The sequence below is a fragment of the Stenella coeruleoalba genome (genome assembly GCF_951394435.1).
Source record: "Stenella coeruleoalba genome assembly, chromosome: 15".
NCBI classification, from domain to species: domain Eukaryota; kingdom Metazoa; phylum Chordata; class Mammalia; order Artiodactyla; family Delphinidae; genus Stenella; species Stenella coeruleoalba.
The window spans coordinates 22,059,665-22,087,399 of NC_137161.1; the positions used below are offsets into that span (position 1 = coordinate 22,059,665).

A 27,735-nucleotide genomic window follows, 5' to 3' on the forward strand; every position below is an offset into this window, starting at 1 on the left:
GAGTTCTGGCATTCTCAAGTCATCAGGACTTCAGTCTCCCGTCTCTAAAAGGGAGATGACACATGCTCATCCCTTAAGTTCCACCTCATCAGTTGTGACAACATTTGGGAAAGTGTTCGGCAAACTGTAAACCAGCCAGGCGTTCAGAGGGACCACAGATCGAGGCTTCTCCTTGGTGGCTGATTCAGGGCACGTGACAGGACCTGTGTGACCCACCCCATGCCACGTAAGGCCTCCAACTCAGTTTTCCTCAAGCTGCTTTGAAGACAAGCAGCGTCCTCCTCAGGCAGCGGGAACCAGGGACTGAGAGGGGCCCGGCCCCGGTGGAAACTCTGACACACGCACGGACGTTCACCGCATTTCCAGTGACTAAGGGCCACACGAAGCAGTTGGCTGGACCCTTCCTAAAATTCGTCCCGGAGCTGCTCTGACCAGACGGACCCCGCTCCGGCCATCCCTGGCCCCATTGTCCCGCTTCTCTGGGGGTGCACCCTTCCCGCACCCCGCAGGGGAGGGACCAGCGCTCCCCATCAGCACAGGCGACACACAGGCAGCTCAGCGTGTGGGGCCGTTTATTAACGTTTACTTCCCCAAATGACTTTTCCTCACCGGTCAGGGCCTGAAAGAACTGGGGGTGTGGGAGGGGGCACAGACAGAAGCCAAAAGGTGCACGTTGAATGTGCTATGATGGGCTGAAAAGAGGGTGGTCTGAGATTGACAAGCCCTCCCCCATTTCACATGCTCAGGAAGTCTGGGCCCAAGAAAACACGCTCATTCAGCCAAATCCCTTCCATGCGCTGGAGGAGGATGGGGCATCACCCTGGCTGGGTCTTCCACTGGCTCTCACTCCAGGCATCTTTCAGGCCTGGCTGTTGTACTAGTGGGACCCCTAGCACTACAGTGGCTTTGGCGCCTTGACCTAAACAAACAGGGGAGGCCTGGCCCAGCTCCATCTGCACAAGCAGAGACAAAGGTGACGGATTAGCAGATCTGATCTGCGGGGCACAGATAATGGGAGATGGGCGGGGCTTGTCAGCATCAGATAATGACTCGAAAATGCAGTGTAGATCTACAACGTGGGTGACTAAAGGCAGGACACGAGGATTCAGTAGGAAAATGCAACTCTGTGAGCTGACCCAATTTCTGAAGAGACTTCCAAGACAGTCTCTGCTCACAGGGTGTTTTAGTCCCCTTGGCCCTAAACCATCATGGAAGCAGAAGAAAGAGGAAGTGGTGGTCTGCCCACCGGGCCCTGGGAACTATCGTGACTGTCCAGATCTCTGTGGTCAGAGGGCATCCCAGCCACCTCAGACCCTGAGCCCGGGATAAACTGAGGGAACAGAACGTTGAGCCCCGGGAGGGCTGCCCCCAAGGCCCTTGCCCGCCCACCGGGCTCCACAGGCCGCCTCTTCTACCGCTTCTTCTTGGCCTCCTTCTTGGGTCTCTTGTTTGCAGAAGGAGCAGTGGCCTTGGGCTTCCTCGTCACCTCCGCACTTCGGGGCTCAGATGGTTCTGCCTCCTGTGTGGTGACAGAAAGGAGAGTCCTGCTTAGACAAATCAAGCCTGACACCAGCAAAATGAGATCATGTCTGAGGGGACTTTGCAAACGGAAGCGTGCCGCAGAGACACAAGGGATGGAAACCGTCACTGCCAGGCCCCAGGAGCCACATGTTTTGGGACTGTCCCCGGGGAGCAGGTGAAGGATAAGGGAGGAGGCCCGAGGGGAGGAGGCAGCCTTTGGAGTCTCACAGTCCTGGGGGAATCGAGGCTCCCCCAGCTCCAGTCAAGTGACCTTGTGGGCAACGCCCTTCCCCTTTCTAAGTCTTGGCTTACCCACCTGTGATGTGGAAACAGTGGTGCGCAACTTGGAGGGCTGATGTGAGGAGGCAAAAATGCATGGAAAGCCCCCAGTAAGTGCAAATGCACCCTGCGGCCGGCGGGCCATGGTGGGCAGGGACTGGGCAGAATGCGGGCGGGGAGCCGGCTCTGGGCAGACCTACTGTGGCTTGCTCTCCTGCTGGCCCTGCTACTCTCCTCCGCCCATTCAAGCACAGATGCTGGGGCAGGGAAGGGTGGAAGGGCGGCCACCACACAGAGTTCTGCGGCGCCTGGCAGAGGTGCCCTGTGGGAAAGGGGAGAGGGCAGCCTCAGGGCAGAACTCCAGACCCTCCCTACATCTGGGACAGCCCTGGTTTTTATCTGTCATGTACATTGTGATTTGTTCCCTGTAAGATTTGGTTTAAACAAAGGTTCTGCTGCTGAAAAAAGGTTCAAAACCACAGAGCCAGCCCTGGCCTTCACTGAGCTGATAAAGAAAGTGGACTCTGGGGAAGGGACTCGGCCTGTCACAGTCTCACAGGCTCATGTCACAGGAGACTCTGGAGTGGCCTCAGTCCCGTCGGGTGTCCCCTCCTCCCTGGGTGATAAATCACACTGTGCCACAGCCAGACAGGATGTTAACAGAGTCCCATCAAGCCCAGAGAACACAAACCACAGTCCATAGGCCTCGTCCGGCCCACAGGCAGACTTCACTTGGCCTGCAGTGTTTATTTTTAAGAATTTGAGCCAACTGGGAGATTTCCCATTCGATCTGGAGTCCTTGCTTTCCTTGAAAACTTTAAACATCCAGTGACACTGGCCCTGAACCCCCTCATGGAAGAAACGGGCTGAGCAGTGGCTGCCCCTTTATTCAGGTGCCCTGACCCCCACCCCCACTGTCCCCAGCACTAATAGTAAGGAAATGTTTTCGGTACTTGTGTTCTTTTATTAAAAATGGGAAAACAAATAGCACACTAAGAATACGAGGAGGGAGCACGCTGTTTCTAGAAAAGTATTTCTTCGTGTTTAACTGGCCAGCTCCGAGCTGCCAGCTTGCCTTACCCTCTGTCCTTCCCTGCTCACCGTCAGCCCCTGGCCCCAGCCTCGAGTCTCCGTCAGACAGAAGAGGCAGGACCATGGCTGTGGCGGGGCGGTCCCTACCTAAGGCCCAGTCCAAAGGTCTGTCACCTCCCTCTTACCGGCCATCATTGTCTGCTCTCCACTTTGCCTGCCTGCCAGCTGAGACACCAGGTGTAAAGGCCCAGCCCAGTCCCAGGCACCCATGGGGGATCTTCCCAAGATAACCAGGGGACCGGCCCCTCCCCTGGCCAGGTCTCTGATTGCGCTCTGGACTTCCCCAGCCTGTCCCCTTGTGCTGATACTGTTTTTGTAACTTGGCAAAAAAAAAAAAAGAAAGAAAGAAAAGTAAAAAGTTAGCCCATTAGAAAAACAAACAAACAAAACAAAACCTCAGAGGAGCCAGTGTGTCAAGTGCACAGGCTGATGGCTGCAGAGCCCAGCAGGAAGGCTACTGTTTAAGGCAAACCCCACAGGGCACAATGCCTTTGCAGACTTTCGGAGCTGGAAACCATCCCCAGCGCAGTACCTGTGTGGCCAGTGGAAACCAGTCAGTCCCTGCATGCCCTGGGCAAACAGGGCCTGATTAGACAAAGCGTTTATGCACAGGGAACTTGCCGAGGCCCACCAGGATCTCCAGGGATGGAGCACCCCTCTGAGCTCAAGCTGGGCGCCTCCTCTGGTTTCAGTGGGGCCAGTTCAGAATCCAGAGATGAGGACACGCAGCTGTGTCCCCAGTGCTTCCCTTACTTCCCTTACGCCACAGATCTTCTCTCATTCACCTCATCCTTTCTGTCACCTCCCAGACCTCTCTCCTGACCCAGCTGTCTGTCAGATGACTGGAGTGGCACCTCCCAGGCACCTACAACTCAACTGTCCCAGACAGAGCATGGCCCCATCTCCATCTGGCCTGGCCCTCCTCCCCACCCATGGTCATAGCAACCAGGGTCCTGGCAACCCCACCCTCCCCCTCCTCCCCTCCGTCCAATCAGTCACCAAGTCCTGCTGATTAGACCTCCTCCACCTTGACCTGGCCACTCTCTTGAGCATCAAAGGCCCTACTTCAGTTCCCCCACTGCCAACCAGCCTCCCTGCTCTCTCTATGCCATGCCTTGTGCACCTGCCAAAAGAATTTTTCTAAAATGCAGATCCCCCCACCTTACACTTTCCAGTGGCTTCCATCACCCACAGTCTCATGTCCTGCTTCTGGGATGGCAGCTTAAGGAGACCACCTCTCCAGCCTCCCCTGAGCTCTCCTCCACCCCTCACACTGGGCCAGGCCCCAGGGCTTCTGCTGCTCACCCCTAAACAAGAGGAGCACCCTCCTTTCCTTGGCCACCCAGTAAACCTTTCCCCATGGTTTGGGCCAGCCCAAGGGCTGCTACTCACTGTCTAGCCTTCCTCCTCTGCTCCTCTTCCTCCAGCAGGTGCATCCCCTCCTCCACCCCAACGCCCCAGGCACCCAGGAACCTTACAATGCCACTCATTTAGCACTAAGCTACATGTGCTCATGATGGTCTCCCCTACAAGTCCTTGGACAGCTTCAATTGTTCCTGAATGAACGAATGAAATGAAAGAAAACACAAGATCTCCCATAAGCATGGGAGCCTCACTGCTGTTCATCATCATGAAGATGTAGCACTTTAGACTAAGCCTCACTCTTCCCATAAGTAGAGAGGACACAAGCAGATTTCGAACCCAATATTCATATCCTAAAGCATGGCTAGATATAGCCACCAATAAGAATACTAATAATAACAGCCACAACAGCTGCTAGTATTATTTACAACATGCCAGGCCCTGTGTTCTGAGGCCTGGATATATCTTATTTTTGCCTCACAAAGGGCCATAACGAGCCCCATTTGATAGACGAAAGAAGAGACACTCAGAGAGGTTATGTGACCTGCCTAAGGTCTCAGCTGGCGAGCGGCAGGGCCAGGATGAACCTAAGCTCTCAGTGGCTGTATGGTATAGCCTCTCCTGGGTTTCCTAGGGACCTCGGCGCTGATGGCAACCAAGAATTAGAGTTAACTGTGACATCTACTTTCTCCCTAGTTAGCAGCGCCTAGAAGCACAGGTGACTGTGGAATGACAATAACAGTTTGTTCCGGATCCTGCCGATGGGTCATTCAGAACCCCCTTGCTTGTGGCAGGAGTCAGGGAAGTGGGTTAGCACTCCTCGAGTCAGGCTTTGCTCCTACAGTTGACAGCAGCTCTCTGTGGGCGCGTGGACAGAGTACAGTCACTGAGTCATCTGAGCACATTATCTGTCTCCTCCTCAACCCAGACCTCCTCCTCTCTCCCCCAGCTCAGTTTCTGGCATCGTCACCCACCCAGTTACCCAAGCTAGACACCGCCGAGCCATCTCTGAGTTCTCGCCATTCCCTGTGTGCCTCCACATCCGATCTGTCCCCGTGGCCGGTCCACTCTGCTTTCCATGCGGCTCTCAACTCTGCCCAGTCCCCCTCTGGACACACACTACTGAGCCGGTTCAGAGCCCCCAGTCTCCTGCCTCCCCCTCCCAAGGTTTTCCTCACCACCCACCACACTGCTTTCAGAGCCTATTCTTCTAAGACGACCGTCCTGACCAGTCTGTTTTCTCCTTTAAACGTGCTGCTGGTTCCCTCTTGGTATAAGACAGATTCCAAGAGCCTCCAGGTGTCCCTATTTGTATAAATCAGATTCCAAGAACCCCCGAGTGGCCTCGAGAGCCATTCCACTGCAGCCTTGGCCCTGTCCCCGGGCATGCCCTCTCATGCAGCCCACCCTGTCACTTCTGGGCTACTGGCCAGCCAGTATCTCCCAGATGCTCTGTTCTCTTTCATGCTCTGCACAGGTGCTCAGCACCTGTCACCGATCTATCTGTGCCCAGTGCATGCAGCCTCTGTGCCGGGCAGTGCAGGGTGATGAAGAAAAGGATGCACACTACATGATCTGCACCACGTGGGTGCTTCACAAACATCAGCTGCTCAGCCTCCCATAACCCTGATAAGCCCATCTCCATGAGCCCCATTTTACAGGCAAGGAAACTGAGGTTCACCAAGACATCCCAACTAACCCGGTGGGGCACATCCGCCTTCCCCCCAAGGGACAGGGAAGCAAAGGCAGCGGTAACACACGTGATTCGGATGCTGAGGTCCTAGCCACACAGAGGTGTAGCTCCTAATTCTTAGCTGGTAAGAATGACTCAATAAATGGCTGACTTAATTTCTCTTCAAATGCACGCTGCTGGTACAAGCCAGGCAGACGGCAGACCCTGAACACTACGGCCCCACCTTTCAGTCACGCTTCCTCTGAAGCAAATTTTCAGTTCCCTCAGCAATCTCACTTTGGGGAGTAAAAGAAACCACCCCCCACTCCCCAGCCCACCAGGTGGTTCCTGGGTCTGCGGAGGTGCTCTCTGTGACACAGGCCTCATCAATAATGAAGCAGCTCCACAGCCACTTACAAGGCCAGAAAATTGCTGCTATTCATCAGATTCAAATAATCGAATATGTGCCACAATGCATCAAATCTCCTCCAGCAGGGAAAGCACACAGAATTTTATGATTTCCACTATACAGCTCAGTGTGTATTTAGTCTAATAAATCAGGACAAAATGTCATTCTACACAGACTGAAACTCTTCTTTCCTCTAAAATGGTCCAGGGAAAGAAGACGACTGTGCTATGCTCAGGTAGCCTCACACACCTTGCCTCACTTGATCCTCAAGAATGGCGTGGGCTCGGCATGAATGCCCTCCTATTCCAGCTTGGGACACGGGCTCAGGGAGGGGGAGGCGCCCAGTGCTGAAGCTCTGGCTCCTCCTGCTGCACGCTCTTGCCCGAGGCCCTGGGCAGGGTGGGGGCTGGGGGACCTTGCGGGGCTGGGAATAGCACTGGCCTTGAGAGGAGGACAGGACTAGCTGAAACCAAGCGGGGGAGGCCGTCCATGTGGGTTCCACAAGGCGAACGGAGACAGAGTCCAGGATGCGCTTGGCAGGCGAGGAGAACTGTGATTAGAGAGAACAGCCCAGGGAGCTCATTCCAGACACGATTCAGCACTACCGCAGGCCCTGCCCACCGGCTGGTCTGCGGCTCCATGTGTATTCCGCCGTCTCTCCCATGAGCCGGTACACATCTCGAGACCATGTTTAGACCTTTGCCCTGCCCACCGCACAGCAGTCTCTCAAGAACTGCTTGTTAAGCAAAAAACACCCTGCCGCCCAATGGAACTGCAAGCGCCTCCCAAGCTTAAAAAAAAAAAAAAACAGGGCAGAACTGAAAAGTTGGTTCCGCGAGACTGTCTCCTGAGGTGTTGAGAATGGGTGTACACCTGCCCAAGTTAATTATTTACTACGGCAGCCTTCGCTGGCAATCGGGTCTAGTTTAAAATCAAGACCCCCTGAACATCTAGGTCACTGCCCCGCTGCCCCCGGGAAGGCTCCATCCCTTTCAGGGCTCCAAACACTGCAGGGCTTTCTGGTTGACAGTGAAGTCTACGTGGGCATCACATAGAAAGCCACCACTCCTGCCATCAATTCTGGTGAGCTCTCCTCTGCCGGGCCACAGTGCTGGGCATCAGCTGTCTTTGTCTGTCCAGCACCCACTCTCCATCGGGGCCATGCCCTGTCCCATGTGGTTCTGGGGGACTCTGAGTCACTGTGACCACAGGAGTGGCCAGTTTAATGTGGTCTGGCCAGAAATGGACCCAATGCCCCTTCCCACCTATGGGGCAAAGTACAGACATGTGGCCAAGCCAGAGCCAAGCAGAGGCTTTCCATGAGATCTGGAAAGTGAGCATAGGCAGAGAAATGGCTTCTCTTGCTTGTAAATCATGAGCGATAAGGACACAGACTGGGGCTGCTGTATCCTCCTGACACGTGGCAAGGGCCTCAGAATGAACCCGACACTCCTAGAGAGCCAGGAGATGGAGAGACCGAGCTCTGAAGACCTTGCGACCTTCTGAACCCAGGTGTGCCTTGAAATTCCCAGTTCTAAGAGCCAAAACAGTCTCTTTCTAAGGAAACTGATGGAACCCAGTTTCTGAGCTTTCAACAGAAGAGACTGAGGCAATCACGCAAAGACGGCAGGGTGGAAGTGAAGGTTCCTGCCCAGGGGCTGGCATCTGGCTGGGCAGATGTGACATAAACATATGAAGACATGAGAATAGTCAGCATTTAAACTACTAGGAACGACTAATTGCCCGATGAACTAATACTACCTGCTACGTGAGTCACTGCACTAAAAGTCAACACCCGCTTGCTTAGCGTTGACTGGATCAACATTCTGGGCAGAAAAAGATACAAAAGAGGCTTGGGAGGAAGCTCAGGCAGGCTGTGGGGAAGGGGTAGAAGGGCTCTCGACCTTTACTTCCTCACTACTTTCTTTCACTCCTGGAATTTGGCTCCCACCTCATTAAAATTGCTGCTGTCCACTTTGAGAAAAGCAATAGACTATCCTCCCAGAAAACATGCCTAAGCATGAAAACATCACATTTTTGCACACAACTGCAGGGAGCTCACAGACTTCTGCAGTCTTTATCTAGGGATGATGCCCTAGGGATGCCCTAGGGATCTGGGAACTCCCTAGTAAGAATTTAGTTCTCCTGAAACCAAACTTTGAAGAAGAGCAGCCTGAATACAGCATCACTGTCACATTGAGCAGCCTTTCCTCCATCACTCAGCCGTTGCTGCCCAATCTCTGTGCCCTCCTTGAACCACTCGGGGGTTTTCAGGGAGACCACGGTCTCCTAGCTCTCTGCCCACTAGTCTGCCCACCTCCAAGAGAGCTAAAGGAATGGAGACCCCCAGCTTTGTCTGCACAGCACTCCTGTTCCTTTGGGAAATGACCTTCTCCTCCACCCCTAGAGGTCACACCACAGGATGCTCCCCTCCCTCACACTGGCCAGAGCAGTCCCAAGCTGGGTCAGCTACAGTTCCTTCTCTAGGGAATTTGGAACTGGGACCAAGCAGAAAGGCAGCCTCCAGATGCTGCAGCTGAAAGATGGAAACTTTGGGAGCTGTTAGTGGCCATGTTTCATCTTACCCCAGGGACAGTGAGCAGAGGAAGCAGGGCAAGAGAAGTGAGAGACAGGAGATGAACAGAAGGGGAGGCAGAGGGGATGCAGACAGTGAGTGATGGGGCCCCTGGTGCCCACTCCTTCCAGAGGCCCAGTTGCATCCCTGCTCTGGGAGAGCACCCACAACTTTTCAGTACCTCTACATTGCACAGAAACTACCTCAAGGTTGGGCATGCCCCAAGTTCAGGCCTTCCCTGAATCTTCATTTCCCTTGAAAAGCTTAGCAACTCATTCTTAGGGTTTCAAGAAATAATACTATGTTGGTTAAAATAATTCCCAGGTCTCCCTCCCTAAGTTCTCACTGGCTCTTTCTTTCCCATTTGGATGTCATGCTATTATTACAAACTTAACACATGTAGAACTGAACACCTCCTGTCCTCCCCAAATTGGTTTGTGCTTCAGGGAAACGGTCTAAGGACCAGAACAGCGGCTATATAACAGAATCACCTGGGCACTTTAAGAAAACACTGATCCAAGGCTTCAGGGAACAACTGAATCAGAATCTCTATAGGTACAGCCCAGGCCTTTGAAAATTCACCAGGTGGATGCAGCCAGATAGAGCAACATGCACCAGCCCAAGGACAGGCAATTCACGCTACCACTCCCCAGTCCCTTGCTCAAGGCAGACATCAATGAATAATTTCTTTACTCTGGAGCCTAGAAGCAGCCCCAGAATCCTTTCCACCATGGCCACCATACAAACAATCAGACTGGGCATGAGAGATGAAACACAGCTGCATCCTGGAATAGACAGAAACAGTACAAGGATCTACCTTCTTATATTTTAGAACCTAGCCTACAGGAAAATGCTTGGATTAAGTGTGGCCCAGGTCTCAATCAGGCTCAAACAAATGTTCTTCTCGGGTTTTAGTTTAATGAGGCGTCAATGAGAAAACGTTCTCATTTGGCTTAGGATTCTAGGGACTTTGGTTTTAATTTTATGAATTAGTTCTTGCTCCTACTATGGAAAAGAAAGGGGGTGGGGTGGGAAGCATTTCTATGTGTTCCTTTTTTTCCTCCCTGATTACCCCCAAAAGAGCTTTCAAATAATCTGCTAAGTATTGAAATACTGAAGTCATAAACTAGTTGCAAAAAATCAGCTCACTAGAACAACAGGAAAGACATTCTTTTGCTTTTCAAAGCCTTTCCCATCATCTGGAGCCAAAAATATTATCTTCTGACCCAAAAAGCCACTAATAAACCTTGCTTCTATAGGCTAAGCAAGAGGGGTGATTTTGCCCTAAGTGAAGTGACAGAGAGCAAGATTGTTCTCTGGGTCCACCTCCTCCCACCTCCTTGCCACCTTCCACTTTCAGGGACCTCCCTCCTGCCCTAAGGCTGCCTAGAGTCCCCACAGCTGTCCCCCTCTGCCAGAAGAGCTCCCCAGCCCCAAGTTAAAATCCCTTTCTTTTTCCCTCCCCATCCAAATTCCAAATCCCAGCTTGCTGCTAAGCACAACCTCTAAGCACAGTCTTAGCACTCACTCTCTCTTTGTAAGACTGTTTATACACACAGAATACTGTTTTTCCTTTCCATTTATTTAATAGTTCGGGGAGTAAGAAAAGGGGGCATGCAGAGGAAAGCTGGCAGTAGAATCTCTGAATAATTGAGAACCATTTGCTGGCATCGTGCATCAATAAAAAGTTAAATTAATGGTACTATATTTTTTGTTACTGATCCATTGAAAAACTAACAAACAAAAACAGAAACAAAAACAAAAAAATGTAATACAGTAACCTTCAGTTACAAAGACAATTCACTTGTGTGAGCCTTACTCCTCTGAACTTCAAGATAAATGAAAATGAGATAGTCTGTACCACACTTATATTTTAAAAGATGAGGTTGTTGATACCAAAACCAGACAAAGATATCACAAATAAAGAAAATTACAGGCCTATATCACTGATGAATATAGATGCAAATATCCTCAACAAAATATTAGCAAACCGAATCCAACAATACATTAAAAGCATCATACACCACAATCAAGTGGGATTTATCCCAGGGATGCAAGGATTTTTCAGTATCTGCAAATCAATCAATGTGATAACCCATATTAACAAATTGAAGGAGAAAAACCATATGATCATCTCAATAGATGCAGAGAAAGCTTTTGACAAAATTCAACATCCATATATGACAAAAAACTCTCCAGAAAGTAGGCACAGAGGGAACATAACTCAACCTCATAAAGGCCATATATGACAAACCCACAGCTAATGTCATACTCAACAGTGAAAAGCTGAAAGCATTTCCTCTAAGATCAGGAACAAGACAAGGATGCCCACTCTCGCCACTTTTATCCAACACAGTATTGGAAGTCCTAGCCACAGCAATCAGACTAGAAAAAGAAATCAAAGGAATCCACATTGGAAAAGAAGAAGTAAAACTGTCACTGTTTGCAGATGACATGATACTACAGATAGAAAAATCCTAAAGACACCACCAGAAAACTGCTAGAGCTCATCAATGAATCTGATAAAGTTGCAGATACAAAATTAATACACAGAAATCTGTTGTATTTCTATACACTAACAATGAACTATCAGAAAGAGAAATTAAGGATTGTTATCCCATTTCCCATCACATCAAAAAGAATAAAGTATCTAAGAATAAACCTACCTAAGGAGGTAAAAGACCTGTACTTGGAAAACTATAAGACACTGATAAAAGAGATGGAAGATGACTGAAACTGATGGAAAGATATCCCATGCTCTTGGATTGGAAGAATTAATATTGTTAAAATGATCATATTACCCAAGGCAATCTACAGAATCAATGAAATCAAACTACCAAGGGCATTTTTCACAGAACTAGAACAAATAATTTTAAAACTTGCATGGCAACACAAAAGACCCCAAATAGCCAAAACAATCTTGAGAAAAAAGAACAGAGCTGGAGGAATCACACTCCCTGACTTCAGACTATACTACAAAATTGCAGTAATCAAAACAGTATGGGGGCTTCCCTGGTGGCGCAGTGGTTGAGAGTCTGCCTGCCAATGCAGGGGACATGGGTTCATGCCCTGGTCCGGGAAGATCCCACATGCCGCGGAGCGGCTAGGCCCGTGAGCCATGGCCGCTGAGCCTGCGCGTCCAGAGCCTGTGCTCCACAATGGGAGAGGCCACAACAGTGAGAGGCCCACATACCGCAAAAAAAACCCCAACAAAACACAGTATGGTAATGGCACAAAAAGAGCCACATAGATCAATGGAACAGAACAGACAGCCTAGAAATATACCCACACTCTTATGGTCAATTAATTTACGACAAAGGAGGCAAGAATATATACAGGAGACAAGACAATTTCTTCAATAAATGCTGCTGGGAAAACTGGGCAGCTACATGTAAAAGAATGAAATTAGAGCATTCTCTAACTCCATATACAAAAATAAACTAAAAATGGCTGAAAGACCTAAATGTAACATTGGAAACCGTAAAACTTCTAGAGGAAAACACAGACAGAACATTCTTTGACATAAATTATAGCAATATTTTTTTACATCTGTCTCCTAAAGCAAAGGAAATAAAAGCAAAAATAAACAAATGAGACCTAATTAAACTTAAAAGCTTTTGCACAGCAAAGGAAACCATCAACAAAATGAAAAGACAACCTACTGAATGGGAGAAAATATTTGCAAATGATATAACCAATAAGGGGTTAATATCCAAAATATATAAACAGCTCATACAACTCAACATCAACAAAATAAAGAACCCGATTAAAAAATGGGCACGTTTTTCCAAAGAGGACATGCAGATGGCTAACAGACACATTAAAAGATGTTCAACATCACTAATCACAGAAATGCAAATCAAAACCGCAATGAGGGGCTTTCCTGGTGGCGCAGTGGTTGAGAGTCCGCCTGCCGATGCAGGGGATACGGGTTTGTGCCCTGGTCCGGGAAGATCACACATGCCGCGGAGCGGCTGGGCCCATGAGCCATGGCCGCTGAGCCTGCGTGTCCAGAGCCTGTGCTCCGCAACGGGAGAGGCCAAAAACAGTGAGAGGCCCGCGTACCGCAAAAAAAAAAAAAAAAACTGCAATGAGATATCACCTCACACCTGTCAGAATGGCTATCATCAAAAAGAACACACACACAAAGAAGAAAAAAAAAGGACACAAATGACAAATGTTGGCAAGGATATGGAAAAATGGGAACACTTGTACACTCTTTATGGAAATGTAAATTGGCCACTGTGGAAAACAGTATGGAGGTTTTCTCAAGAAAATGAAAACAGTACTACCGTACAACCCAGCAATGCCACTCCTGGGTATATATCCAAAAAAAAACCAACCAAAAAAACATTAATTTGAAAAGATACATGCACTCCAGTATTCAAAGCAGTATTATTTACAATTGCCAACATATGGAAGCAACCTAACTGTCCATCAATAGATGAATGGATAACGATGTGGTATATAAAATATATATGATGGAATACTACTCAGCCATGAGAAAGAATGAAATTTTGCCATTCACAACAACATGCACAGACCTGGAGGGTATTTCGCTAAATGAAATACGTCAGACAGAGAAAGGCAAATACTATATGATATCACTTATATATGGAATCTAAAAAATAAAACAAACTAGTGAATATAACAGAAAAGAAGCAGACCCACAGATATAGAGAACAAACTAGCAGTTACCAGTAGGAAGAGGGAAGAAGGGAGGGGCAAGTTAGGGGTAGCGGATTAAGAAGTACAAACTATTATGTATAAAATAAATAAGCTACAAGGATATATTGTACAACACAGGGAATATAGCCAATATTTTATAATAACTATAAATGGAGTATAACCTCTAAACACTGTGAATCACTATGTTGTACCCTTGTAACTTATATAATATTGTACATCAACTATACTTCAATAAAAAAGTAATAATAAAAAAATTATAAAAGATGAGGTTGTTGTCCAAAATTAACCTCTAAATGTCTAAACGGCAGGGTTGGCTGGGGGGGGGGGAGGGGGGGAAGCATACTGTGGAGCCCTTTGTCAACCCCCTGCCTTGAAAGACCTTGACCTAAGATGTCACTAAAATCCTCAGAGATCAGTAAAGGGCACCCCTTTTTCTGAAAGTTTGATAAGTGGACCTGGGCCTCTATGGCTAGCCTCAAAGGGTTAAGAATACAACAGGAGGTGAGCTGTGGCTCTCCGTAAGGCCACACACCTCTGACTACATCTCTGCCTGTAAAACAAGAACATTCACCACCTCCCTCCCTCGGGACTCTTGGCAGGCTTCATCAGTGGCCAATGACGATAAAAATGTTTGTTATTTATAATGCCCAGCAGCACGCTGCATCTGTGAGGACAGAGCCACAGGGCACAAGGATTACGTCTTTAGAGTGTGATACAATTGTGGGCAGAAAAACTCCAATCACGACCTCCTTCTCAAAACCCCAAAATAAGAAATGCAGATGAACAGAACAATCCAGAGCCCACGTGCCTATCTATGTTCACCAAGGTTTTCCCCACCTTTGCTGGCTGTTCCTCCCTGCTGGTTCCCTGAATGCTGGAGCTCCTCAAGGCTCTCCCCATCTTATTCCACATTCCCTTTTAAGAGACCTCATCCTCTCTCATGGCTTTAATTACAGCTTATTGACTCTCAAATGTTGATCAACACTCAGCACAGACCCTCCTCCTGATACAGACCGGCAGATGCAACTACCTACTTGACAGAATCACCTGGACATCTTAAAGGCACCTGTTTAAAACTGAACCCAGCATGCTCCTTCCCCATCCCCACCCCAAGCTTGCCCCTTTGCCAGGGTTCCTCCCAGTTACACCAGCAGGATCTCTGGGCCATAGTCATCTCCAAGATAGGTATCTTTAGAATATACTGTATATTGTTAAGTAAAAAAAGAAACATGTAAAACTGTGTTTAGTAGGATGCTATCTTTTGTGCATCAAAGGGAGAAAATAAATGAATAAATAAATATCAGGCACACATATCCATTTGCATACTTCTTCAAAAAGAAACAAAGGAGGGGGCTTCCCTGGTGGCGCAGTGGTTGGGAGTCTGCCTGCCAATGCAGGGGACACGGGTTCGAGCCCTGGTCTGGGAGGATCCCACATGCCGCGGAGCAACTGGCCCCATGAGCCACAATTACTGAGCCTGCGCGTCTGGAGCCTGTGCTCCTCAACAAGAGAGGCCGCAATAGTGAGAGGCCCGCCCACCATTATAAGGAGTGGCCCCCACTTGCCTCAACTAGAGAAAGCCCTCACACAGAAACGAAGACCCAACACAGCCATAAATAAATAAATAAATAAATAAATAAATAAATAAATAAAAAAGAAACAAAGGAGGGATAAATCAAAATAAAAATGGTTGCTTATCAAGGGAGAAAGGGAAAAGGGTGGAAGATATTGAGATTAAAGGAAACCTCTGTGACTCTATCCTGTTATGTAGTTTTAACTTTGGGAAATGTTGTATATAAAAGTTTTATATAATTTTTAAATTAAATCAAAAAGAAAAACCTCTAAAAATTAAAAACAAATTGAGGCAAATTAATGTATGTGATGGTGGGAGTATACTTATGTGAAGAAAAGACTTTACTAAACATAGTACCCTGAATTATGGGACATATTTTGGGGCCCAAAAAGAACCACAAAGAAATCATAAATTTCACTCTGAGTCTTATTGTTAGTAGAGAAAAAAACACATAATTATTTGAAAACTATAATAAGTATGCTGTAGATGTGCAGAATAGAGTTTACATTAAAAAAAAAAGAAAGAAAGAAAAGAAAACGGCTATCCGTAGAAAAGCCAGCTTGCAAGGGTGGTCTTTGGCTGGCATCTGGGAAACTGGATTTTGGGTGGTTCCCACAATTCCCAGAACTGATAAGAATGGTTCACTATGGGACTTCCCCGGCAGTCCAGTGGTTAAGACTTCCCCTTCCAATGCAGGGGGTGTGGGTTCGATCCCTGGTCAGGGAGCTAAGATCCCACATGCCTTGTGGCCAAAAAACCAAAACATAAAACAGAAGCAAAACTGTAACAAATTCAATAAAGACTTTAAAAATGGTCCACATCAAAAAAAAAAAATCTAAAAAAAAAGAATGGCTCACTATGCCTAACCTGTTTGTGGAAACAATATGGTTTATGCTAAATCCTGCTTTCTTGCTGGAAGTCTTGAGTTTTGGTTTGTGCTAGGCAGAGGGTGCTTATGTGACCTGTCCCCAATAAAACCCTAGGCAATGAGTCTCTAATGGGTTTCCTTGGTAGACAATATTTCATACAACTTGATGGGGTTCCCACTGAAAATCAAAGCTTTATTGGTCAAGATTGGAGGTTGCTAGAGCCCAAACTCACTATTCTGAACACTAATAAAGGGAAAGAACCAAGCATTTATCCTGCCTTTTACTACGAACAGCATTTCAGAGTAACCATATAGGGATGAGGAAAAGGTCTTCTTCACTGAAGAATTCCAGCTAATAAAGGCCAAAGGAAATAATGGATCTAAGCAACGATCAGTGGATGCTAAAACCATTTAGGTGAAAGAGTTATAAAATGAAGATTTTATAACAGAGGGATCAGCTATTATCACCTGAACCCAGGTATCTTAGAATCTCTGTGTGACAACCAGACACCAAGTGCTGATTGATGACATGGAATAAGAAGTACACAGCACTAGCTATGAGGTGCTCTCACTAAATAACTTGATCTGAATCGAATCAAGCCTCTAAACTGAATTTCTTGTTGACAGGAGATATGCGGAACAAGGGAACATGTCAAATGACACCACAGAGAAGCAATCAGCCAAATCCTGGATGTGGATGTGGCACACGACAATGACCTGCTTTCTCCAGCAAACCAAGGTCATGAGAAAATTGGGAGTGGGGTGGTGGAAGGAGGGTACAGAGCTACAGAATACAGAGACCTATAGAACAAGAGTCAAAACAAGAAGAAAGCCAATCTGATCGTGTCACCCTCTTCCTTAAAACCCCTGGGGACCCGCCACTCCTCTGGCTGTTCTCATCGTGTCCTTTCTGTGCTCTGGCCACAGTCACCTGCATTCAGTTCCTAGACCATTCCTTCACTCCTCGGGTCCTTACACATGCAGTTCCCTCTCCTTGGGGGAGGGCGGACAACCCAGCCCCTGCCCCAGTGTAAGATTAGGTCCTCCCCCCTTGTTATACACCCTCACAGTACTCTGTACTTCTCAGGGAAACATGTGTATTTGTTTCATATCTGCCCTTCTCCCAAAGACTAGAAGTTCCTTGAGGGCACACACCACATCTTTCAGCAGAGTCTGACACACAGTAAGTATGTGCTAAATAAAAATCTGCTTAACGCACATGTGAACAAATAAGGTATGAACCATATGGCCCAATGCTACCAGGTGGGAATTTAGGGACACTCTAAATCAATAAAACCCCGCATAATCCCTGCTAGCCTTCATTGCTGTGATATCTATTTTCAGTACCTAGAACCCAGTCTGAGGAGAGGAGGCTCACAGGGAAGGACTCACCGCCTCGTGGGACTTGGGAATGGGTACAATGATGGCCAGTACACAGATGAGCTGGAAGATGGCCCCCAGGAAGAGTCCATATCGCAGCAGGTTCTCCAGGAATGTGGGTTCAGGCACCTCGGGAGGGGAGAAGTCCAGGTCGGAGGCCATGGCCCCAGCTGCCTGCTGCCTGAGGTCCCCTCCGATTCACCGCTCTCCAGAGCCAACTTCTAAATGCAAAGAGTTAATGTCATGTTTCTACAACTGACGTTTAAATGGTTTCACTTCCACCAACACACCCACATACATGCAAGAATATATAAAGCAACTGCGATGAAATGTTAACATGGAGAGTCATTGGACCATTCTTTCAACTTTTTTGTATGTTTGAAATTTTTCCAAAAATGAAGTTACAGGAGATAAATAAATAAATGCAAACATTTCAACAAAAATCTCAAATCAACATACATTTGCTGAAGGCCTGCTCTGTTTCAGGTTTTATTTATTTGTTCATTTATACATCCAGTCATTCATTCAACAAATACTTATTGAACACCAAGCACTGAAGAGTAAAACAGACAAATCCCTGCTCTCTCGGGGCAGAGGCGGACAAAGAACACATCCAGATAGGACATGCCATCTAGTGATAACTGTTTTGAAAAAAGCTTCAGAAGGGCATCATTTTACTTTGTATAGGGTGACAGGAAGGGCCTCTCTGAAGAAGAGACAGGAATGAAGTGACAGAGATAGGAAGTATGAGACTGAGCCAGTGGAGAATCTCAGGGAAGCATATTCCAGGCAGAGAGAAAAGCAAGTGTAGAGGCCTCAGGGCAGGGATATGAGTCCAAAATGGTCAGAGGGGCGTACAGGAGGGAGAGAAGAAGGTGAAATCAGAAGGAGGGGCGACTGACCTTGTAGGACCCTAACACTCCTGATTTGATTGAGCAAAATGTAAAGCCACAGAAGGGTTTTGGGCAAAAAAGTGACATAATCTGATTTACACTTTTTTTTTTGGCCACACCACATGGCTTGTGGGATCTTAGTTCCCCGACCAGGGACTGAACCCAGGCCCCTGGCAGTGGAAGCAGAGTCCTAACCACTGGACCACCAGGGAATTCCCTGATTTACATTTTAAACGGGGTGGGGGGGTACAGAGTGGACATAGGGAGACCAGTGAGGGAGCTACTACCAGTAACCCAAATAAGAGATGCTCGGGACATGGACGACAGGGGCAGTGGTAGCAGGTCCGGTCTCAACCCACCTGTCTAGTCTCTCACTTCACCACAGTCTCCCACTCCTAATACCCTGGTCGAGCTGAAAGGCCTGCCTGTAATTCTCCAAGAGCACTGAGCTCTTTCAAATCCTGGGCCTCTACCCAAGTGGCACACTCTGCCAAGAATGCCCTTTCCCATTACGACTGCTTGGCGAAGCCCCTACTCTACCTCCAAGGCTGAGCTCGTGCCCCCGCTCCCCAGCATGTCTTTCTTACTGCCCTCCTCCTACCCTGGTAGGACTGAACTGCTCCCCCTCTACCACAGCACCCACGAGTGGCTTCCTTTGGCCCAGCCCAATGAGAAAGGGGAAAACTTACTTGGGCACCAGGCCCACCTGACTCCAAAGCCCTTTGTGTTTTCAGAGATCTGTGCCACAAGGCAACTTTCCACTAAATCTGAGCTGTCCAGTATGGTGGCCCTGAGCCCCATGTGGCTATGGAGAGTTGAAACACAGCTAGTCCAAACTGAGATGGCTGCTCAGTTAGGTCCACACTCAATTTAGAAGGTAGTATAAACATAAGAATGTATCAATAGGGCTTCCCTGGTGGCACAGTGGTTAAGAAGCCGCCTGACAATGCAAGGGAACGGATTCGAGCCCTGGACCGGGAAGATCCCACATGCCATGGAGCAACTAAGCCCGTGTGCCACAACTACTGAGCCTGCACTCTAGAGCCGCATGCCACAACTACTGAAGCCCACACGCCTAGAGCCCATGCTCTGCAAAAAGAGAAGCCATCGCAATGAGAAGCCTGTGCAGTGCAATGAAGAGTAGCCCCTGCTCGCCGCAAATACAGAAAGCCCGTGCATGGCAACAAAGACCCAATGCAGCCAAAAATAAATAAAAATAAAAATAAATTAATTTTTTAAAAAAGAACATATCAATAAAATATCTCATTAACAGTGTTTTATACTAACTGCATGTTGAAATAATATACTGGGTTAAATAAATTATTAATTTCATCTGATGCTGAAAAAGAACTAAGCTGGAGGATTCATTTTCTGATTTCAAAACTTAGTATAAAGCTACAATAATCAAAACAGTGTGATACTGGCATAAGGATCTAGGCCAATGGAACGGAATGAAGAGCCCAGAAGTAAATCCCCACATATATAGTCAACTGATTTCTGAACAAGGGTGCCAAGACCATCCAATGGGGAAGGATAGTCTTGTCAAGAAATAGTGCTGGGAAAATTGGATATCCACATGCAAAAGAATGAACTGAACCCTTATCTTACACCGTATACAAAAATTAACTCAAAATGGATCAAAGAACTAAAGAGCTAAAACTATTAAACTTATAGAAGAAAATATAGGAGAAGTCTTCACGACATTGAATTTGGCAATGACTTCTTAGATGTGACACCAAACCACAGGCAACAAAAGAAAAAATAAATTGGACTTCGTCAGAATTAAAAACTTTTGTGCATCAAAGGGCACTATCAAGAGAGTGAAAAGACATACTGGAAAACAGTTTGGCAATTTCTAAAAAAGTTAAACGTAGAATTACCATATGATCCAGCAATTCCACCCCTAGGTATATACCCAACAGAACTGAAAGCATGGACTCATATACTTGTACACCAATGTTCACAGCTACACTATTCACAATAGCCAGAAGATGGAAACAACCAAGAGTCTATCAACAGATGAATGGATAAACAAAATGTGGTATAGACAAAGGACAAAGGACATTCAGCTACTAAAATGAATGAAATTCTGATACATGCTATATGGATGAACCTTGAAAACATGCTAAATGAAATAAGCCTGACAGAAAAGGACAAGTATTGTATGATCCCACTCATTAGGTACCTAGAATTGGTAAATTCGTAGAGACAGAAACTAGAATATAGGTTACAGGGGATGGAGGAGGGGCAATAGGGAGTCATTGTTTAATGAGTACAGAGTTTCAGTCTGGAATAATGAAAAAGTTCTGGAAACAGTGGTGATGGTTACACACACTGTACACTTAAAAATGGTTAAAATGGTAAATTTTATGTTATGGATATTTTACCACGCACACACACAAATTGTACCTGTTTCTTTTTACTTTCTAAATGTGGCTACTAGAAAGTTTTAAATTACACACACGGCCTGCGTTATATTCCTATGGATGGCTCTGGGTTAAGAGACTATCCTAAAACCTTCCTTCACTTTGGCTCTGCGGCTTCACTGCTTTGCAACATTTTCCCAACATGACAGAGGAGTGACTAAAGGATGACAGAAACAACCTTCCAAGTGAACAGACTGGGGTTTGTGCAAATGCGCATTTGTCTACCTTTCAACCTAGTCACTTAGGAAGGTGATGTGCCCGAGCTGACAAGGTGGCCACTGTTTCCCACCACTTCTGTCTCCTTTGTGAATGGCTTTCAAAGCCTGAGGCTCACTTTCCCCCCCCCCCCCCCAAAATCCTCAGAGCTGGCAGATCTTCATCCTCCCAGGAAGGATGTGATTTCTGGAAGGAACCCAACAGCATCTGGATCCAAGTGTGGTGAATCAGGTGGAGCCTCAAGCCCAGGAATACCATTTTTGGTCAAATACAAGGTTATGACGCTCAGACCCTAGGCAGATTGTTTGCGGTGGCTCAGAAACTGGCCCTGAAGTGAATTCCAAGGCTGTTGCAAGAACAGCTTTACTGGAGGAAACGTACAGCCCAGACAGGACACTATATCCTTACACCATGTGAATAGCAAGGTATAAAAGAGTTCTCTCATTTCTTCACAGTTGCACCTCATAAATACATACTTTTTTAAAATGCCCTTGGCCCTAAACTTTACATTTAAGGCTGTAACAAGCCGAGTGGGCTTATCAATACTTAGATTTATTAGTGTTACTCACAGCAACATTGTTAAGAATATTTGTAGTACAATAAAAACATGGGACCAACAGTGGGGGGGGGGGGCACAAACCCTGCTTCTATCAGCAATTAGCTACACTTTGGGCCAATCTCTTGACCTCCTACAGACTTGATGTTCTCAGGAGCCAAACAACAACAATAATATCTATTCAAAGCTATAATGCATTTAGGCTTTTTTTTTTTAATGGCAATTAGGCAATATAACAAGAGCCATAAAAGTGATTATATCCTTTGACTGAATAACTCACTTCCTAGAATCTACAGTAAGGAAACAATTCAAAAGAAGAAAAAGGCTTCAGGTACAAAAAAAGTTCATGGCAGTGCTATTCATAATACTGAAAAGCAGGAAGGAACTAAAGTGTCCAACAATAAAGAAGCAGTTAACCCAATTATGATACATCACGGGATATTCCCTGTTGGCTAAAATGGCAAGTACATATGTGGTGTATCAGGTCAGCAGAAAAATCTTTGCAAAATTATATTAAATGAAAAAAGAAAATAATTACATAAACACTGACTTGCAGCCATGTATAAACTATGATCTCACTGGCTAAAGATCAGAAGAGGCCATAAGAAAATGTAAATAGCTGCTGTTAAAGTGAAGGGCTCATAAGTTTTAATTGTGGGGGGAATATCATTGAAAAAACTGAATACAATCTAAAAGAAAAATCCATGCCTATCTACTCCTCTCACAAGGCTTTTATAGGGTCTAATGAAATGCTGCCCAAAGAACTTTCCGCAATGATGGAAATGTTCTCCAATATGGTAGCCACCAGCCCCATGTGGCTATTAAGCACTTAAATGAGGCTTAAGGAACTGAATTTTTCATTTTCATTTTACTTTATTTATAAATAGTTGCATGTGGCTAGAAGACTCCCACATTGGACAGCACAGGTACAACCAGAGGGTGGTTGTAATAAAGTTCTGGAAAACATAAAATGCTCTATACATCTTGTGTCTGCTTTAGAACTCCTGTCTAATTTTCTCTGTACCCCTATGCTTTACTTCCCAGTCTGCCTGCCAGGATTTCTGGGTTTTCCTTTCCTGAATACTGAAGTCACAAGAGTCCTACTCATCCTTCAGCTCCCAACAAGGAGGCTCTTATCCCTCAGACTCCTTGACAGGCTTTGCTCCTCCCACCCCACCCCCGACACTGTCACAGCAGTAGCGGTAAGCAAATCATTTGCCAGATGTGCACGGCACTTTACAGTCAGCATCTCATTCATTTCACAACCACTCTGGGAGGTGGGTATTACTAATGAGGATGAGGAAACCGAGGCTTGGGAGAGGTTACATGGCCTACCCTGGGATTACTTGGCTGAGAAGTGGCAAAGTTAGGATTCAAACTGGCTGGTGGGTACGACTGAAACTTAGCTGGTGGTCAATGGTTTTCAAACTGCAGGCTGTGGCCAATTTGTGAGCCATGGAAACCATTAAGGGGGCTGCAGCTGACATTTTTTCCTCTTTAATTTTATTAACCAGTACTTTAATTAATTAAGTAAATGACAATAGAAAATATCATATCAGTAAGGGTGAGTATTGTGTCCTGAAGCTTTTTTTTTTTTAACTAGTTATATCCATCTACATCCAAGCAAGGATGTTCTGGGTCAAAATTCAAAATGTATTTCTTATTGTTTGAGAAATACGACACAGTCTAATGTTTTTACTTGCTCCACTATAAGCTCCTGGACAGCAGGGACCCAGGGTCCATCTTGAGTTTCTTCCAGGGCCTGACTCAGATATTTGGTAACTGATGAAACCTATGGTTGTTTCCCACCTTTAAAGTAAGAGCAGATGCCCCAACCAACAGCCTCATTTAACAAGGAGGAGGGGGAGCAGAGAGGCACGCTGCTTGCTTAGGCTCTACCAGTGAGTCAGGGCAACGCTGAACATCCCGCTAGGTCTCTAACCCTGTGATGCTCCAGACTTGCTTAAGAGCAAAGGTTTTTACACATGGGGGGAAACTCATACCCTCACCAGAATTTCATAAAAAGTACAGAGCCATTTATTCTCAAACATGGCAAATAATTTCATAAGGTTATCAGACCCCTTGAGGCTCATCTGTGAATGCCAGATACCAGTGGTCTGAAGCATTCATTCACTGGACACATATTTACTGAGCATCATTCTAGGTCCTGCCATGGAGTTTTCATCCAATCGGAGGCACTCAAACACACACATATAGATATGTAATGGCAGCAGTATTATCAGAAATATAAATAGGGAGATAAGGGGTGCTATTTTATATGAGGCAGTCAGGGAAAGGCCTCTCTGAGAAGGTGTCATTTCAGCAGAGGCAAGAAAAAAGTGAAAGAACAAGTCAATTCAATTCCTGTTAGGTACCCCAAGGTGAAGAAACAGCAAAGGATAAGGTCCTGAGGCAGGAATGAACTTTATGACCAAGGAGAAGAGAGTAGAGTGAGCAGCTGTGTAGGATCAGTAGAACACTGGGTCAAAGGGGAGCCACTGGAAGGTTCCTGGCAAAGAAATGACACGATCTGACTCATTTTTAAATGGTCCCTGCGGCTGCTGTGTTGAGAACAGAATGTAGAGGGGCAAGAGTGGAAATAGGGAAACCAGTTAAGAGGCTACTATATAATAGTCAAAAAGACACACTTGCACCAGGTAGCAGTAGAGGCGGTAAATTCTCAGGTTGTAGATATATTTTGAAGAGAGGGCCAACAAGATTTCTGAGATGAAATCTGAAAGAGAGAAATTAAAAATAAGACCTGAAGGTGAAACTATTCTGTATGCTACTGTAATGGTGAATACAAGACATTAAGCATTTGTCAAAACCCATAGAACTGGACTTCCCTGGGGTCCAGTGGTTAAGAATCTGCCTTCCAATGCAGGGGACGCGGGTTCGATCCCTGGTCGGGGAACTAAGATCCCACATGTCGCAGGGCAACTAAGCCTGCGCGCCACAACTAGAGAAGCCTGCGCCCTCAACTAGAGAAGCCTGTACACCACAACGAACAGCCTGTGTGCTGCAACTAAGACCCAGCAAACTTTACAGCACAAAGAGTAAACTTTAATGTACATGAATTAAAAAAAAAATCATTTAGGTATCCAGGATGGAATGCAGAATGTGACATTCTGAATCTAAATGTATTAGAAATGGATGAAGCGATTTCACTGAAGGGGTAGGGGGAATCAGGTGCTGACCTCAGTAACTTTGGAAATGGATGGAGTTTGTAAGACTAAAGGCAAAAGGAACTGTATACGTCACTGTACTCTAGTTAATAAAGTTGTTTCCCACATGGGATATAGGTTACCAATTCTAAAACAACTATACATGTACACTGGAATTGAACAATTAAGTAAATGGATGGTAGATGGTGGGAGCTAGGTTTGTTACAGTTGGAGTAGAAGGTTACAGTTAAGACAAAGGAGGCTAGAATGATCCATGTGAAATGGAAGAGTGTTGCAGACATCAGTATAAACTCATATTTAGATTAATATAGATACAGAAGGCTACATATTTATATATATAAGTGTGTGTGTGTGTGTGTGTGTGTGTGTGTGTGTGTGTGTATATATATATATATATATGTATGTAGAGAGGGAGAGGAGAAGAAGAGGGAGATTAGTCTACACACATACATCTCTTGCTCTTTTGCTGACAGAGCCCAGAAACAGGGCATACCAGTAGCAATGAGCACACCTAGCACCCAGATCTTGGTGTCTGATACCATTCTCCAATAAAAGGAACCAGGGCTCCTGGGAGAAATGGTTAACTCTAGGACTGAAGCAGGAAATACACAAGATAAACCTGTAACAGAAAGTAAGAAAGTGTTCAAAAAAACCCAAAACACATTGATCGGGGTATGTCAAAGGGATATAGAAGCCACTTCAAAGAGCTCCCAATCGCCAAAGCCAGAACAATTTGGACAACAAAATAAATTAAGTAGTGCTGGATTATAACCCAAAGTATGAAAAGAAATATCCAAGACTATACTGATATAAATGATTTAATAAATACACAAATTTCCCATGGAGAATTTCAAACAATTTATGTAGATAATCTGTCTTAAAGTATGACGTATAATTCCACACTCCTTAAGCATGGGCTGTGCATAATGACTTCCTTCCAAGAGTACAATATGGAAAAGTGGGGGAAGGGGAGTAACTTTACAGTGGAAGAACTTGACTACCTCAAGCTAGTGATCTGGGTTAACATCAACTGTGGTAACTTATATTGAAAGTATATACCCTTGATGTGATATGATGAGAATGGCACTTTACCTCTGTGGTCTTCCTCCCCCAAACCTGTAACTCCAATCTCATCATAAGAAAAACACCAAACAAATCCCAGCTGAGGGTCATTTTACAAGGTATCTGACCAGTAATACTCAAAACTGTCAAGTTTATCTAAACGAGATAAGTCTGAGGAACTATCACAGTCCTAGAAGCCCAAGGAGACACGACTAAATGTAATGTGGGATCCTGGAACAGACAAAGGACATTAGGAGAAAACTGAGCAAATCTGAAGAGCCCATTGACTTTAGTTAATAATAATTTACTGATATCAGTTCATTAATTGTGACAAAAGTATTATACTAATGTAAAATGTTAATAATAGGGAAAACTGTGTGGGAGATATATGGGAACTCACTGCAGCATCTTCACAATAATTTTGTAAATCTAAAATTGTTCTCGGGACTTCCCTGGTGGCACAGAGGTTAAGAATCCGCCTGCCAACGCAGGGAACATAGGTTCGAGCCCTGGTCCGGGAAGATCCCACATGCCGCGGAGCAACTAAGCCCGCGGGCCTAGAGCCCGAGCTCCACAACAAGAGAAGCCACCGCAATGAGATGCCCGCGCACCACAAAGAAGAGTAGCCCCCACTCGCTGCAACTAGAGAAAGCCCACACGTACCCTCAACACAGCCCCCCCAAAAATTAAAAATAAATAAATAATAAATAAATAAAATAGTTCTCAAATAAAAAGTTTATTAGAAAAAACAGTCACTATTTCAAAATAAATAAATAACCCCTGAGACATGTATAGCTGTCCAGACTTAGCAAATAGAAACTAAGTCTTCTCTTAGATTTAAAGAAACAGATTCCAAGGATGTTGGTAGGGGATCACTGGCTTCTAATGAAGTGATTCAAAAATTCTGTCCTGGGGCTTCCCTGGTGGCGCAGTGGTTGAGAGTCCGCCTGCCGATGCAGGGGACACGGGTTCGTGCCCCGGTCCAGGAAGATCCCACATGCCGTGGAGCGGCTGGGCCCGTGAGCCATGGCCGCTGAGCCTGTGCGTCCGGAGCCTGTGCTCCGCAACAGGAGAGGCCACAATAGTAAGAGGCCCGCGTACCACAAAAAAAAAAAGAAAATTCTGTCCTGAGAATTCAAAGGAAACAGACTGGGGTACAGAAAATCAGTGTCAGGAATTACTGCCTTACAGCCATGGGCTGTATACCCAGACCCGCCCCATTACAACAAATTCCCCAAAACTGCTCAAAACTGGGTTAGAATTTTGTCCTATGAAAAGACAAGCCATCTCCTAGAGCAGTCAAAACTGGCAGCCAGTAGGCTGAAGCTGGTGGGCAGATGTCCTACAAAATGTAATTATTAAATCCGAATTTGTTGCCACCACTTAAAAAGTGAGGTTTCACATACTCATTTCCCACTTCCCTTAAAAAGCAATAAATCAGCGAACACGCACTGTGCATTTACTAAGCGCCTTGCATTCACCAACTCATTTAATCCTCAGATTAACCATATGCGCCCATTTTACAGAGGAGGAAACTGAGTACCAGACAGGCAACCAGAGCTCGCCCACGGTTACATAGCAATAGGGGTACACTCAGGGGTCAAACCCCAGCCAGACTGACTCCAAGATTCTGGCTCCTCCTAAAGCTCCGTCAGTGGGAAGAAAGGCCAAGTCACAACTGTGAGGAGCACCGGGTTCTGGCCCTGCTCAGAACTAAAGCACTGAGGGACAGCAAGACAGGCTCTCCGCCCCCCTGGGACTCAAACTCCCCTCCCAAGTAACTTCCGAAAGAGCGACCCAGGAAGTTATTTTCGCCGCGCACGGAGTGGCCCCCAGGCCGGCAGAACAGCGCCGCCTGCGGCGCCCGAGCTTAAGCCCCTCTCCGTACCTCAGCATCTGCGACTCTACCCCGCCCTGAAGCCCGGGACCGGCCACGGCGTCACCGTACTCACCTCCAGCACCGCCGCACCGCGCCCC

General features: G+C 46.3%; 1 protein-coding gene across 3 annotated transcripts; it reads right to left on the reverse strand.

The window, feature by feature from the left end:
- On the reverse strand, positions 1 to 27,735 carry MANBAL (mannosidase beta like). 3 transcript variants are annotated; one of them, XM_079945897.1, is made up of 3 exons: positions 27,711 to 27,735; positions 17,433 to 17,641; positions 1 to 1,519 (listed from the first exon to the last, which is right to left on the reverse strand). In XM_079945897.1, exons 2-3 carry the CDS (start codon positions 17,580 to 17,582, stop codon positions 1,412 to 1,414), a joined length of 258 nt encoding a protein of 85 aa, XP_079802023.1. In that variant the 5' UTR covers positions 17,583 to 17,641; positions 27,711 to 27,735; the 3' UTR covers positions 1 to 1,411. The 3 variants fall into 3 exon arrangements, with proteins under 3 accessions (XP_079802023.1, XP_079802022.1, XP_079802021.1); XM_079945896.1 differs by having other exon boundaries at positions 27,647 to 27,712; XM_079945895.1 differs by lacking the exon at positions 27,711 to 27,735 and adding an exon at positions 24,160 to 24,247.